The following is a 16,119-nucleotide window of genomic DNA, read 5'->3' as shown; positions in this document are numbered from 1 at the left end:
CACACACACACACACACAGATTTGTATGAAATAAGATGCGTCAGTGTGGAATGGAGGTTAAACATAGGAGAACAGCTTTAATGGAATCCCAACAGCAAAACAGGACTATAAACTATTTTACACACACACACTATTCCACATCCCCCAGTTAACCTTAAGGCAGCATGTCAGAAAGGACTTCGCAATGTTATTAATTTCAAACTGTGACTCATGTGTGACTCCCTCCCTCCCCTCTCATGTGTGTACCTGGTGCGCAGTGTATTAATCCAGGCATAGATGGGCAGGTTGGACCCTCTCTCCTGCCTCTGTCTGACGATCTCGGGCAGCAAGCAGTCGATGCTCAGCAGGTCGTGTTTGATCCTGCACCGTGCTAAAGATGCTGCAAGCTTTGTCTTAAACCTGAGACACAAAAACAACAACCTTTACAAGTGACGGACATGAATCTGTCATTCTGTCTCAAATCATGCACTATGTAAGGAATAAAACACTCGGGGTATGGTGTTATCGGAAAATAATCAGTGACAAGGTGATATCATTCAACAAAGCAAAGTGACTGTCATCACCACAATGTTTCTGTCCTCACCCCAAAGTTACTGTCATCACTGCAAAATTCTTGTCATCACCTTGAAGTTACTTTCATCACCACAAAGTTACTAACATCATTGCAAAGCTACTGTCATCACCTCAAGGTTACTGTCATCACCGCAAAGTTACTAACATCATTGCAAAGCTACTGTCATCACCTCGAGGTTACTGTCATCACCGCAAAGTTACTGTCATCACTGCGAGGTTACTGTCATCACCGCAAAGTTACTATAATCACTGCTAGGTTACTGTCATTAGCTCGAGGTTACTGTCATCACCGCAATGTTACTATCATCACCGCGAAGCTACTGTCATCAGCTCGAGGTTACTGTCATCACCGCAAAGTTACTGTCATCACCGCGAGGTTACTGTCATCACCGCAAAGTTACTGTCATCACCGCAAGGTCACTGTCATCAGCTTGAGGTTACTGTCATCACCGCAAAGTTACTGTCATCACCGCGAGGTGAGTGTCATCAGCTCGAGGTTACTGTCATCACCTCAAAGTTACTGTCATCACCGCAAGGTTACTGTCATCAGCTCAAGGTTACTGTCATCACCGCAAAGTTACTGTCATCACCTCGAGGTTACTGATATCACCTCAAGGTTACTGTCATCACCTCAAGGTTGCTGTCATCACCTCAAGGTTACTGTCATCATCACAATGTTCCTCTCATTACCGCAAAGTTACTTCTATCACCACAAAGGTATTGTCATCACCTCAAGGTTACTTTCATCACTGCAAAGTTATCATCATCACTGCAAAGTTAGTCATCACCTCAAGGTTCCTGTCATCACTGCAAAGTTCCTGTCATCACTGCAAAGTTCCTGTCATTACCGCAAGGTTACTTTCATCACCACAAAGTTACTGTCATCACCGTAAATTTATTGTCATCACTGCAAATTTATTGTCATCACGTTGAAGTTACTTTCATCACTGCAAAGTTACTATAATCACTGCGAGGTTACTGTCATTAGCTCGAGGTTACTGTCATCACCGCAAAGTTGCTATCATCACCGCGAAGTTACTGTCATCAGCTCGAGGTTACTGTCATCACCGCAAAATTACTGTCATCACCGCGAGGTTACTGTCATCACCGCAAAGTTACTGTCATCACCGCAAGGTCACTGTCATCAGCTTGAGGTTACTGTCATCACCGCAAAGTTACTGTCATCACCGCGAGGTGAGTGTCATCAGCTCAAGGTTACTGTCATCACCTCAAAGTTACTGTCATCACCGCAAGGTTACTGTCATCAGCTCAAGGTGACTGTCATCACCGCAAAGTTACTGTCATCACCTCGAGGTTACTGATATCACCTCAAGGTTACTGTCATCACCTCAAGGTTGCTGTCATTACCGCAAATTTATTGTCATCACTGCAAATTTATTGTCATCACGTTGAAGTTACTTTCATCACCCCAACATTACTGTCATCACCAAAAAGTTATCATCATCACCACAAAGTACCTTTCATCACCACAAAGTTACTGTCATCATCTCGAGGTTACTGTCATCACTGCAAAGTTACTGTCATCACCACTAAATTATCATCATCACTGCAAAGTTAGTCACCACCTCAAGGTTACTTTCATTACCACAAAGTTACTGTCATCACTGCAAAGTTACTGTCATCACCACTAAGTTGTTGTCATCACTGCAATGTTAGTCATCACCTCAAGATTACGCTCATTACCACAATGTTTCTGTCATCACTGCAGTGTTATTGTAATCACCACAAAGTTCATCATTACCTTGAGGTAACTTTCATCACCGCAAAGTTATTATCATCACCTCAAAGTTACTTTCATCACCGCAAACTTATCATCCCGAAGTTATATCTCGTATCTATTACCTGTATGCTTGTACCATAGTTTTGTCTCAGTCTGTTTTGCACTTCACATAAATGTCAGAACAGTGTTTTAAAGCTCAGTCTGGTCGTCTTCAACTCACTCATAACTTGCATCTGTAGCGTGACTCGTCTTTATTCCATTACCTGAGCAGACAGTTTTCCACTTCCCTGACCTTCGCCACCTCCTCCTGCTTGTCCGGAATGGTCAGTCGTTCACGTGGGAGGAACTTACGGTCCTGCAGGTCGTACAACATGACAGCCACCAAACTCATCAGATCATCTGGCTGAGAGAGACAGCGAGAGAGCGAGAGAGAGAGCGCAAACATACCCATATATTTACAGACGATATAAAATAAAATTTTATCAACATTGTTTTTTGAAGCAGTATGAAAGTGATACACAGTGAACAGAAATAAAAAAAAATTAATTCAGGAAATGCACGTCTTTGTATTCAAACAAAATAACAACGACTTAACACATTGCTGTGCTCATGGATTTTGTAATTATGACAGAACTCGATATTCTGAAAGCGTTCCCTCTTGACTCCTCCTCTTCTGTTCTCTTTTTGTCTCGTTTGTCCTGTACCAAGGTCAGACACAGGGCCTCTGAGGTTCCTCGCCGCGTGTAGCCCAGTAACCGTGTTCCCTGATGGGACGCGGCTAAGCACAAAGCTAACAGACGGAGTCCTGCTGAAACTCATTAGCCATCCAAGCACACACACACACACACACACACACACACACACACACACACACACACACTGTGCTGTCATATAAAACTGTACAATAGTATTAACAACCAAATTCAGTTATCTGATGATAGTTTCTATCCTGTAACAAAAGCTATAACTATGAAGGTGAGGTTTTGTTTGAGATATGATTTAGTTGACGATGATTTGCTGAGTATTTTTTATGCATTCGAGGTTTTATTTTCAGGCTATAAAAATACGATTGGATTCAAAATCTGTTCAGGTTGTGCTCACAGTCTCACGCTTGAATAAAGCTCGATGTGTGAGCATGTTTGTGTTGTGCGAAGAGAGCTTGGCAGAGCTAAGGAATGGGAAAACGAGTCTTAAAAACAAGAGACTGAAAGTAAACAAGACAGAGAGAGAGAGAGAGAGAGAGAGAGAGAAAATGTGCGTGGTGATTTTATGTTCTCTCCCAGGATACAGAGTAACGACCCGTCAAGTCATAACACATGAAAATTCATCATTCACCCTGGTCATAGTTTGTCTCTGGAGTGTGTGTGTGTGTGTGTGTGTGTAGGGTGTGGTTAGACTGCTTGAGGCATGGGAGACGATGTGCACACCCCAAACACATGCTGCACGCACACACACACACACACACACAAACAGTATTCCAAACATTAATCAAACAGACAGTTGAGATTTCCTTCATCAAATCTGACGGACAGCACACTCTAGGGTTTGGGCAATATGACAATCCATCATCGACATTGTGATAGTTTGTCACAATATCACTTTTCTGAGAAATAACATCTCTCACAACATCTTTTTAAACTGTCTTGACCACCAGTCACAAACTCTGCACTGTTTTGAACCCTTAAATTCAAAGCCGTGGGGGAAACCATGGCCTCATGATTAGAGAAGCAACTTTGGGACCAAAAGGTCACCGGTTTGATTCCCTGGACCAGCAGGAACGGCTGAAGTGTCCTTGAACAAGGCATCTAACCTCCAACTGCTCCCCAGGCTGCTATGGGTACTGTATGTTGTACGTCGCTCTGGATAAGAGCTTCTGCTAAATGTCATGTTGAACACAGAATTGTATTTTTTCCGCTTCTCAGTGTTAAATCACAACCGTACACTTCCAAAGTCTCGAGATTATAATCCAAGCTGCCTATCGTTAAACTGTCTTTAGATATTGTGATATTGTGATCTTTCTCCGTATTTTCCAGCCCGAGTAGTGATAAAAATAAAATACCCTGCCTTCACACAACAGCATGTTTTATTTCCTGTTGTCAGTGGTGGATAAAGTATTGACCGAGAAATTATACTTACAACGGATATAAAACGCTCTATACACCCCTGTACAAACGGCAGGTGTTTGTGAAGTAAAACAAAGACAAGAAGATAAATCACTCCAGATCTTTCCACCTAACAAAGTATCCAAAAAAAGTGAAAAACAAAACAAAAATCAATCAAACTTTTTGAGGAGAAAAAAAAAAAAAACCTAATCGCCTAATACTCTGCTGGAGCACTTCAGACTTTTGAGCTAAGAGTCTGCCAGCATTTTCAACACTTTTTCTTGCAAAAACATTCTAGATCTGTCAAATTGCGAGGGCATTTCCTGGGCATAGCCCGCTTCAGGTCACCTCGCAGCTTTTGAGTTGGATTCAAGTCATTGAAACGTTGATCGTCTTTTGGTTACGCCGTTCCTTTGTTGGTTTGGATGCGTCCTCTGCAATCATTATTGTGCTGAAAGGTGAAATTCCTTTTCGTCTTCAGCTTACTCGCAGACACGTGAATGTTTTGTCCTAAAATCGACCACTGTTCGTGATTCCCTTCACCTTGATCAAAGCCCCAGTTCCGGCTGAAGAAAAGCAGCCCGAAAGCATGATGCTGCCACCGCCATGCTTCACCTTGGGTATTAGCGTGCATCAGTTGCCCTCACTTTCATAAAATCTGATGCATTTTTGTTCGGGTGTTCCTTTTCACCAATAAAGACATCCTGTAAAATTTTTTGACCATATTCAAAAGTCTAATGGTGGCACCATGAGGTTCATTTTTTGCCAAAAAACGCTTATTTTATGTTTTCGCGTAAGGTTTGAATCACAATGTTGGACTCCATTTATTGATTTCTTGTGACCCAGAGATCATCTCATCTCATCTCATCTCATTATCTCAAGCCGCTTTATCCTTCTACAGGGTCGCAGGCAAGCTGGAGCCTATCCCAGCTGACTACGGGCGAAAGGCGGGGTACACCCTGGACAAGTCGCCAGGTCATCACAGGGCTGACACATAGACACAGACAACCATTCACACTCACATTCACACCTACGCTCAATTTAGAGTCACCAGTTAACCTAACCTGCATGTCTTTGGACTGTGGGGGAAACCGGAGCACCCGGAGGAAACCCACGCGGACACGTGGAGAACATGCAAACTCCACACAGAAGGGCCCTCGCCGGCCCCGGGGCTCGAACCCGGACCTTCTTGCTGTGAGGCGACAGCGCTAACCACTACACCACCGTGCCGCCCCCACCCAGAGATCATGTTAAGAACATTTGTATTTAATAGGGGCTAGCATATGCATAGGCGGCAAGCTTAAAACCAGGGTTATAACATTGATAGATAATGCTAGTGACACCCTAAAATAAACCTCCAAATATTTTTAGACATTCTATACATACTGTCTACAGTATCTAAGATATTTGGTATACTCTATAAGGTGCCATAATGTTTCATGAAAAGTGAGCGAAATTTTGTCATAAAATAGCAGCTTTTTCCATAACTTTGAGCTCCTGGTGCCACCATTAAACTTTTGAATTTTGTCAAAATATTTCACCCAGTGTGTTTTCTTACCAAAAGGAACATAAAAACAAAAATGCATCATGATCGGAGGAACTTTTCATTTTTAGGGGGCAACTGATGCACCCTATTGGGCATGGAGTTCTTTTGGTGATGTGTGATATATTTTTTTTCTTTTTGTGCCAAATATACCTTTTGGAATTGTGGAACGTGGAAATGGAAACTATGACAAGGATGACTCCGTACTGTTGCACACTTGAAACGCTTCATCACTTGGTGTCTTCAAGTGAATTTCATGTCCCTAAACCACACTTTTTTTCCTTGCACAAAGAAACAGTCATTATGTTGATTGACCATGTGTTTTTGAACCATAGCTGATCCTCAAGGTCATAAATTAATGGAAAATCAATAAGATCAGCCGATTTTCACGGAATCTGCCGAGACTGAACTGGAAGATCCCGACGGGGTGCGTGACATCACACGTGTAACAAAGATCCAGGTATCGATTTCGTTCCCGTGCGTAGCAGTGGTTAGAAACAGTCTCGATATGGAATCACGTTTTGGAGAGAATTCTGATAGCAATTGGGATTCTTATATGTCGGATGAAGGGGCAGATGATTATCAAGGATATTCCGAAGTAAATGGTTATCTTTTCGGGCCCCCAAGACGAGAAACAGATGCCAGTTCACGACAGTCCCACTCACCGCTGATAGCGCACCACCAGCCAGAGAGAACTGGAAATACAGATTGGTTTGTGGATTTTTATTCTCATAAAAATTTGAATTTTATTCAAGTAATTAATATTTTTCCCTCTGCATTATTAATTCATTTTGGTCGTTACTAATGATATATATTCATTTTAAAGCATCACAATAAAGCATTCCATCCACTTTCAGTCCATAAAGGTCTTTGAATTGTTGTGAGAAGGAACGGCAACATAATAAAGTGGAAAATACTTTACCATCCCAACTTTTTTTGAAATGCGTTGCAAGAATCTAAATTGAAACGTGTTGATTTGATGTTCTGCCTCATTAATTTTATTTATTTGTTTATTTTAAATCATGCGCTGTTGTGGTGTTTTGAGTGCAATACAGATTCGAGACGAATCACAAATCATTGTTTTCGGTTTTAATTTCAATTACAAAAGACCATCCCACCTTTTTTTCTGATTTGGGGTTGTAATAAGATGAGCAAGTTGATAAGGACAAAAATAATGGCACCCTACACTCCAAAAGAAGGAAGCATTCATGTGTCTCTGTTGTAGGCAAGATGCTGCAATGCAAAAAAAAAAAAAGACATCTTCGCAAGTTCATCTAATCAAGTTTATCTCGTAATTTGAACTTCTAAGATTACAGTGAACCAAATATATATATATATATATATATATATATATATATATATATATATATATATATTTATGGAGCATATTTCAAACCATTTATGGCAGGTAATTATGATCGCTCCAGAAATAAATGCATTTCTACCAATAAACCATGACTTTTTGTTGCTGGAAATGAGTAAAAATGTCTCAAATAGGTTGATTATTCTTATATTTGGTTTACAGAAATCTTATAATTGGACTGACTATCATGAAGATATTTTTGCTTGCGACTGTGATGTCATTTTTTGCAGTGGATCTGGGCTGCATCGCAGGAAGATTAGTCCCCTCTGTGAGCTTTACCTTTTATGGAGTTTTGTGGGTGTGCCTCATGCAAATCAGCTGTGCTGGAACTCATCTCATCTCATCTCATTATCTCTAGCCGCTTTATCCTGTTCTACAGGCTCGCAGGCAAGCTGGAGCCTATCCCAGCTGACTACGGGCGAAAGGCGGGGTACACCCTGGACAAGTCGCCAGGTCATCACAGGGCTGACACATAGACACAGACAACCATTCACACTCACATTCACACCTACGGTCAATTTAGAGTCACCACTTAACCTAACCTGCATGTCTTTGGACTGTGGGGGAAACCGGAGCACCCGGAGGAAACCCACGCGGACACGGGGAGGACATGCAAACTCCGCACAGAAAGGCCCTCAGCAGGCCACGGGGCTCGAACCCGGACCTTCTTGCTGTGAGGCGACAGTGCTAACCACTACACCACCGTGCCGCCTGTGCTGGAACTCCATTCCATATTTTATGGCTGATTGGCGTTTTATCAACATTAGTCTGTCAGAAATCAGCGTGACTGAAGCTTTCGGTAACCTGGCGAGAATTTTTTTGGCTTGGGTTGTCACGCGAAAATATTTACGCACATTGCACAAAAGTTGATGAATCCCAAAACAGACACAGTTTTCAAAATTAAGAATCTTGTTTCAATGAGCATCATGACAGAAACAAAGACACTGAAAAATACAGAGGAAGGACTGTCGTCCTTCCTCTGTATTTCTTCCAGCAATTACACAGAGCTAAAAGAAAAAAAAACTGAATCAATTTGACGTATGGTTTCTGCAGAGGTGTACACCCTGATCTAATAGCCACCCACGGGGATTTATTCTCAGCAGGTTAATACATTCCCATCTGTAATCAAATTCACGACAGATATTCAGAACGGTGTTTCTACGCCCTGCTTTAATCAAGCAGTAAAAAGAGAATTTCTATCCTAAAGCAAAGATCATTTTTGATCTGATTAAAAAAAAACTTCAAGTGAAACAGGTAATGAATTAAAGCTCACAGCTCTGGAAACACACAAGCACGACTCAACGTGGCGTGCTCGGTAATATTATTACTCCATTAGGAGTGACACGACTGCTGCTTGAGCACACCAATCATTCATTAGGTCTTTAAACACACACACACCTTAATGATTAATAAAGCCAGATGGAGTTTTGGCTGGCGGATAAAATGCAGTGTGTGATTAACTGTAAGTCAGATGAAAGATTAATCGGTTATGCAGTCAAAGTCGCACCAACAGCAATAACTCAATGCTAAAATACACTTCCTGCTTTGCTGTGCAGTCAAAGCTCGGTATGTGTGTGTGTGTGTGTACTCCGAAAACTTTTCAGCACACCATCAAAGGATTCACTTTGCAACTTACAGGCCTTTCAAGTCCAATTAGAGCTGTATTTAGCACACGGGCCTTGTCCCGAATGGCACCATACTTGTGGTGGATCACATACCCACTCACACTTGTGGTGGATCAGTCCTAGTTTTCAAATGTGTCCAAGTTTTTAAAAATGAATGTTCGAGATACAGGACATCGGAAAAGTTTGGGCTTCGGGATAAACCTGATTTTTTATCAGTCTTGTATAATGAGTTAATATTGCCAGTCCAATTCAAATTCGAGCAAAATAGAGACATAGAGAGCAAAATAGAGCTTCAGGTTTCTGGGTTCCACAATCTCACAGGACTTGAAGTGGGAGACAAACACAGTCACTATCATCAAAAAGGCCTAGCAGAGGTTGTACTTTCTGCACCAGCTCAGGAAGCTCAACCTGCCTAAGGAGCTGCTGACACAATTCTACTATGTTATCATTCAGTCTGTTCTTTGCTCTTCCATCACTGTTTGGTTTGGATCGGTCACCAAACACGAGAAAAACAGACTGCAACGGACAGTAAGGTCTGCAGAGAAAATTATTGGTGTCAACCTGCCCTCCATCCAAGACCTATACCTGTCCAGAGTCAGGAAACGGGAAGGTAACATCTCTGCGGACCCATCACACCCTGGTCACAATCTGTTTAATCTTCTCCCTTCAGGGAGGCGATATAGATCACTGTATGCAAAAACAACCAGACACAAGAACAGTTTCTTCCCTCAGGCTGTCTCTGTGATGAACAGCTAAAATCCAGATTCATATATCAGTAATAGACCCTTCCCACTGACGTCACCGGAAACCGGAAGTAAACAAACCCTGCGCCATATTGGAAGACCAACAAACTCGTGATTAGGGGGAAATAACGGCAGCATGCGGAATTTAAACCCACGAGGCACTTGATTCATCATAAACCTACAATGGTAAACGTTTGTGCTGTGTTAGGGTGTTCTAACAAAGCTGATGGGAAAGGTGAAAAGAAGTCTTTCTACAGAATACCAGCTGTGATTGAGACACAAGCAAACCAAGGAGCTTTCTGCCAGGAGACAGAGAATAAGTGCATTACTGAGTGTCTGTGAGCAAAGGAGAGCCTGAACGTTGCAACCTCCCTATTGGCTGTTTATTGGTTGTTTGTAAAAATGTATCAATTGTTGCCCTTCCCACGGGAATCATCGCGGGCTCGAGAGACGAGACCTGACGAGTTAGTTCGTTGGTAGCAGAACAAAATGTCTGGACACAAATCGGGTTTTCAGAAAAGGAAAGAAAATAAACGGAGGGTCGAAAATACAAAAAAGGAGGCAGAAAATGCAAAACGAGTTAAGGTAGGACACATGGTTACTTTTCTGAGGCAGCCTGCCGTGGCTGCAGGCTTTCAGTTGTGTCATTGAATGGTTACTTTTCTGAGGCAGCCCGCCGTGGCTGCCTGCAGGCTTATTTATTATAGCCCATTTAGTTAAAATAGTTGATATAAAATGTTTATAGTTATGTGATGGTTGTCCTCAGTGTTCGAACTATGCCGATATTTTCGGGGGGTCCCTTTTTTTCCCTGGGGGGGTGCTTGCGCTTGTCTCGGAGCGCGGATCTCCAAACACGTGAGAAGCCTATCTTACGCACATATCACGTGGACTCCACACCTCCACACACGCATCGCGTCTGAAGTCATAACTCATCAGGGGAAATCGTGTCCGCATTGGCATGTTCAAAAAACAACCTCGCGTCAACAATGATACCACATGCAAGAAAAAAAACAGTCAGGCTACTCAACAACCAACCTGGCAGCAGCAGTCGTTCTCATATCGGTTTATTTTATCTTTGATGTAAACACAACACTTCGGATATGCAAATGCTTCCCGTTACACACGATTGCTATGTCAATAAACATCATTTTGCCAATATTTTAGAGACCCCCCAACATTTCCCAAATCACGTTTTCAAGGGATCTCATGTCTGTTTCAGGGGATCTCGGATCCCCCGAGTACCCCCGTAGTTCGAACATTGGTTGTCCTGATTTAGACTGATGTGTTTTTTTTTTTTTGGGGGGGGGGGGGGGGGGGGGGGGGTGCGCGATGTTGCACCCGGGTCCAGATTAGGGCAGAACTGGCCCTGGCTACATTTCAGGTGTAGTTTGTTTTATGTATGTATGTACTTGCATAGATGTGTACTTGGTCTTCCAATATAGCGACTACCGAAATCTCGCGGCGCGGTGACGTCATGCGGGAACCCTCTATATCACTTGCAAAATATCTGCACACTCATACTGTCATTCTGTGCTCACTGTTACTGATATTTATACTTATTTAAATTTACTATTCATCTTTGCACTATGCTATGCACTATATTGCACCAAAAGGGAAATCCTTTCTGTGATGAACAGCTAAAATCCAGATTCATATATCAGTAATATCACTTGTAAAATATCTGAACACTTATACCGTCATTCTGTGCACACTGTATACTTTATATTTATTTAACTATTCCATACTTGACTTACCTGGATTACTTTGCACTATGCACCTATTTTGTTGTTGTTTGCTTGTTTGTTTGTTTTGTGTATACGCTTTTTTATCTGTTTTGTACTATGAGAGCTAAGTGAACCGGAGTCAAATTCCTCGTGTGTGTCCACATACCTGGCAATAAAAGTGTTTCTGATTTCTGACATGCTTCAGTTACTTCAGCTGATTTCTTTTTCCTCGTAACATGCACACATTACAATTTCATGACCTCGATTAAGTTTCTCATGGCTTCACTGTTCACGTTGTGCGTACAAGTAACTGCTGGAGAACGTGCTGGATCAAGTGCTATTCTCGGAGCCGGTGAATCATGATGGCGGAAGCCATGTTGTGAAATTATACTGCTTTCGCACTGATAGCTTTTCTCAGTTCGTCTGATACACACTGCTGTCTTCTTCAAGCTTCTTCAAAAACATTTCACGAGACAACGCTCAGATCGAGAAGGTATAACCCATTTTTTTAGGTGTTTACTCGATGTGACAGTATTTTATGTCTCTGGGGCATCAGAATGTGTGAAGATTCCCGTAGACTTTGTCTCTGGAGCGTCAGAGGTGTTAAGATTCCCGTCTCTGAAGCCACAGTTATAAGCTTTGATCAGCTGTTAGCTAGAGAAAGACTACGCTCTCATTTCAATATTTTATGGGCCACACACACACACACACACACACACACACACACACACACACACACACACACACATAACTGTTTTCTCTTGCTGCAATTATTTTTGAGATCATGGTGAAGTTGTTGTATTATTTCGCATGAATTTATGATGACGTTATCCTGAGGAGGTATTTTCACATCAAGCTCCTTTAAAGTGCATATCACGGGTAAATTCAGGAGCAAGATCAATGTAATTCTCCTATTTTATATTAAACTTTGGTCAAATATCTGGAACATTCTGCATTCAATTTTTCCCCTTGCGCAAGACCAGAAAAATTCAGTTGAAATCGAGCCATTTGAGTTGAATTGGTCCACCTCTGAAAAAACCTGGCATTTGGATTTCCCGGCAAACATTGATTTTCGTGACGTCGCATGTGGGACGCCTCCTTCTGAATCCTACGCCAGCGCTGGTTCGTTTATGAGAAAACAACCTGGTGGTTTTCTGCAAATTTCTTCAACGTTATCACGTAATTATTAAAATGGTTAACAGATGTATTGTAGGAGGGTGTAGCAACACCAATCTTGATGGGATTAGTACTCATTGTTTTCCAAAAGACCGGACAATGAGAGAGAAATGGGAGCGCTTGGTCTACACAGTCTGTGCACTGAAACCGTGCAAAGCTCTCGCAGCCTGCTGGCGCTTCCGCAGGTAACGTCACGAATCTGGCTCCAGACTCCCTTGGGATTTTTCCAGACGCGTTTTGTTATTTTATTTTTTTCTGCTGTAGACAGATGGCCTTGTGCAAAATTACCCTTCTGGATGAGTGTGTAAAGGGACATACTTTCATATTAAAAAAAAAACGAAATTAGTCCAGAATATGCACTTTAAGCTGAGCCAAAGTACACTTTGAGTTTAAATGTTTTGAGGACCTCATGGATATGTGACAATCTTGTGTTCTCCACCACTGATTATCATTGTAAAGGCATTTCGCGTGACAAACACAGACCTGACATTGACTATTGAAACCTTTAAAATGCCATATGGTAAATGTGAGTAAGTCTGTTTCCTTTTGAAAAATAGCAGGAAATATGTGTTGGCCAATGAGAAGTCCCACATTGGGCAGCCAGTCAGAAGTCTGCATTTTAAACACGAGATTCCTTTGAGAACGATTTTAATCAGAGCTGCCATTCTGTTTTGGAGCGGTCCTGTGGTGGTCCTGGTGGGTCTCCCAGAAAAGGACACAACTTAAAAACTCATGGAGGGAACTCAGACTTCAGTGTTTGTCCAGGTATCACTCAGTGCTTGCATTGGTTCTGTCCAATAAAATGTACCACCAATGGTTTTCAAGTAGTCTGATTTTTTTAAATGCTCGCTCCATACTGATGTGCTGCCTTTTGAAACCAACACAGATGTCTGAAACAGAGCCATTTTAATGCACATGCCACATTTAATAAAATAACATTAAGCCGTTTTCTATTTTTACACTCACCACTGGCTTGGAAAAATAGAAGCTGCTGTCGATCATGATGTCCTCCAACAGTTCCTGATCTGAGGAAGATAAGATGACCATTAAATAAACATTAGTAACTCGACATCAAATACTCCTCACAGTTGCTCCAGATTATTGAAAAATCTAGGAAACAGATGCAGTGTTTGGCGATGTGACAAACCGTCAAATAAGGTCACATCGGCACAGCCTTGGGTGTATGTAAGCTCATGTTTGTGGAAGACCGCAGATAGCGCTTTCCACCGAGTGTGTTACGCTTCCATGTAGTGCAGTATGAGCAGCAGTTCGAAAAGATGGAGAGGTGTTTTAGTGAGAACATGGTGGGGCGGCACAGTGGTGTAGTGGTTAGCGCTGTCGCCCCATAGCAAGAAGGTCCTGGGTTCGAGCCCCGTGGCCGGCGAGGGCCTTTCTGTGCGGAGTTTGCATGTTCTCCCCATGTCCGCGTGGGTTTCCTCCGGGTGCTCCGGTTTCCCCCACAGTCCAAAGACATGCAGGTTAGGTTAACTGGTGACTCTAAATTGACCGTAGGTGTGAATGTGAGTGTGAATGGTTGTCTGTGTCTATGTGTCGGCCCTGTGATGACCTGGCGACTTGTCCAGGGTGTACCCCGCCTTTCGCCCGTAGTCAGCTGGGATAGGCTCCAGCTTGCCTGCGACCCTGTAGAACAGGATAAAGCGGCTAGAGATAATGAGATGAGATTGCGAAACGTCCACAAAACGACATGAAGTCCTGAAGACTTCATCATGTCGGAAAGTCTTAATGTTACAAACATCTCGCTCCTACGAACTCATCACAAACGCATTATATAAATGCCATCCGGGCTTTCATTCGTTACATCTTTGTAGCACTAGAGCGAGGGCTGTTCTTGAAAACTAAACATCGTAAACTGAAAATCACACCCATAACTCAAAGCAAATGGGTAATGCGGTCATACCATGTGCAGATATAAACCAGTCGCCCTTTATACATTTCAGGTATTAAAATGAGGCTTTGTACTTTTCTGAGATGCAATAATGAGCCAAAACATTACTCCGGAAAATCGCAGCGCTCCAGACGCCCGCTGTTAAGTTTCAAACCGTGCAGGCTTTACGGTGCGCTCGTGAATTGGCATTTGCAGCCGAACCAGTCAGAGTGATGTCGAGCGATCTGTGATTTCATGCACTTTTATTTCGTTCCGAATGAAAAATATGGGCTGGAACGCGAGCTTGTAAAATAGCGGCGTCTCCCGGAGCACTTGGGGAAGAAATGAAAAAAGGAGAGAGAGAGAGAGAGAGAGAGAGAGAAACAGAATATTTGATGAGTGGAGAGAAAGAGGGACTTTATGAGTAATAAACAGGGAGACAGGAGCAGGAAAGGGGGAGATCACACGTCATAAAAAAATAAGAGAACGAGAAAAAGCACGTGATGTAGGAGAGAAGAGACTGAGGTGTGAAAAAAGTGAGAGAGAGAGAGAGAGAGAGAGAGAGAGAGAGAGAGAGAGAGAGAATAGGGGAATGGAAATGGGATTTTACAAGCAATAAAGAAAGGAAGAGAGAGGAAATGTGGTAATAATGATAAAGACCGAGAGAATAAGAGGAGAAAAAAGGTTTGATGAGAATTCAAGAGAATGAAAGAGAGAGGAAAAGAGTGACGGGTACAACAGAAGGATGTATTGTCGGAGAGAAATAAAGAGGGAGATTGGAGAGATTGAGAGAGGGAATAAGGAACTGGATATTGTAAGAGGAGAGGAGGACAAGGGATAATTGAGGGAGATAAAGAACAAGAGGGAAATCAGGTGAGAGAAAGTGAGAGGAACTTTACAAGCTATTAAAAAGAAAATGCAGTGCAGGAGAAAAATAAAAAGAGAAAGGATGAGGGAACGAGAGGAAAGATAGAAGAGTGGAATGCCATGCGCTTGTGCACGTGTGTTATCTTGACTGACAGCTGTGATGTGACCCTTTGTCCATCACTGGAGGGAAAAGTTGCCACGACGACAGCCACTAATACATCATTCATCTGCCCTGACACCCATCCGTCATGATCAAGACAGTCGTTTAGCATTTGCGTGTGTGTGTGAGAATGCATCATGGGGGTGGTGGGGTAGCTGGGGGGCAAAGATCTTCTGGGCCAAGTGATACTGGAGATAAGTGGTCTCATAAATTCACTTTCTAGACTGAGTGCACACACACACACACGGCTGGATGGTTGGAAGCGAGGCCAAACACTAAGAACATCTGGACCCAACCCAACACTCCAACTTAGTAACAATTTAAGCTACTTATTGAGCTGCCCCTGGGCTCGTGGTGTCCAGCATGGTGAACAGAACAAACCTGATATGCACGCAGTCAACCCTGTCCAAGGTGAAAGTAATGTGAGGTCTGTAATATTCCACAGGTTCAGATTAAACACCTCTCACTTGTTCATCAGTGGCTGGACCACTGCAGAGCCAGAAGCAGCTGGTTGGAACGACCAAGGACCAGGATTTTCCAGAAATGTTCTAATCATAAGGATGAGGTTCAATTTATTCATCTTCAGTGAGTTCTGTATCCTGGACAGGGTTGTTGGA

At 42.6% G+C, this 16,119-nt stretch overlaps 1 protein-coding gene across 3 annotated transcripts in view; it reads right to left on the bottom strand.

Moving 5' to 3' along the window:
- Positions 1-16,119, bottom strand: part of LOC132868380 (putative methyltransferase NSUN7) — an 87,944-nt gene that overhangs the window by 37,062 nt on the left and 34,763 nt on the right. For all 3 annotated transcript variants that reach the window (XM_060901218.1, XM_060901220.1, XM_060901219.1), the window contains 3 exons: positions 13,557-13,615; positions 2,578-2,717; positions 247-399 (listed from right to left, as the gene is read on the bottom strand). In XM_060901218.1, the coding sequence (XP_060757201.1) occupies positions 247-399; positions 2,578-2,717; positions 13,557-13,615 (352 nt within the window). The remainder of the gene's footprint in view (positions 1-246; positions 400-2,577; positions 2,718-13,556; positions 13,616-16,119) is intronic.

This window comes from Neoarius graeffei, chromosome 20 (assembly GCF_027579695.1).
Source record: "Neoarius graeffei isolate fNeoGra1 chromosome 20, fNeoGra1.pri, whole genome shotgun sequence".
Classification (NCBI taxonomy): Eukaryota; Metazoa; Chordata; class Actinopteri; order Siluriformes; family Ariidae; genus Neoarius; species Neoarius graeffei.
The sequence above is the reverse complement of the archived record's forward strand: the minus strand, read 5'-3'. Positions and strand labels throughout refer to the sequence as shown.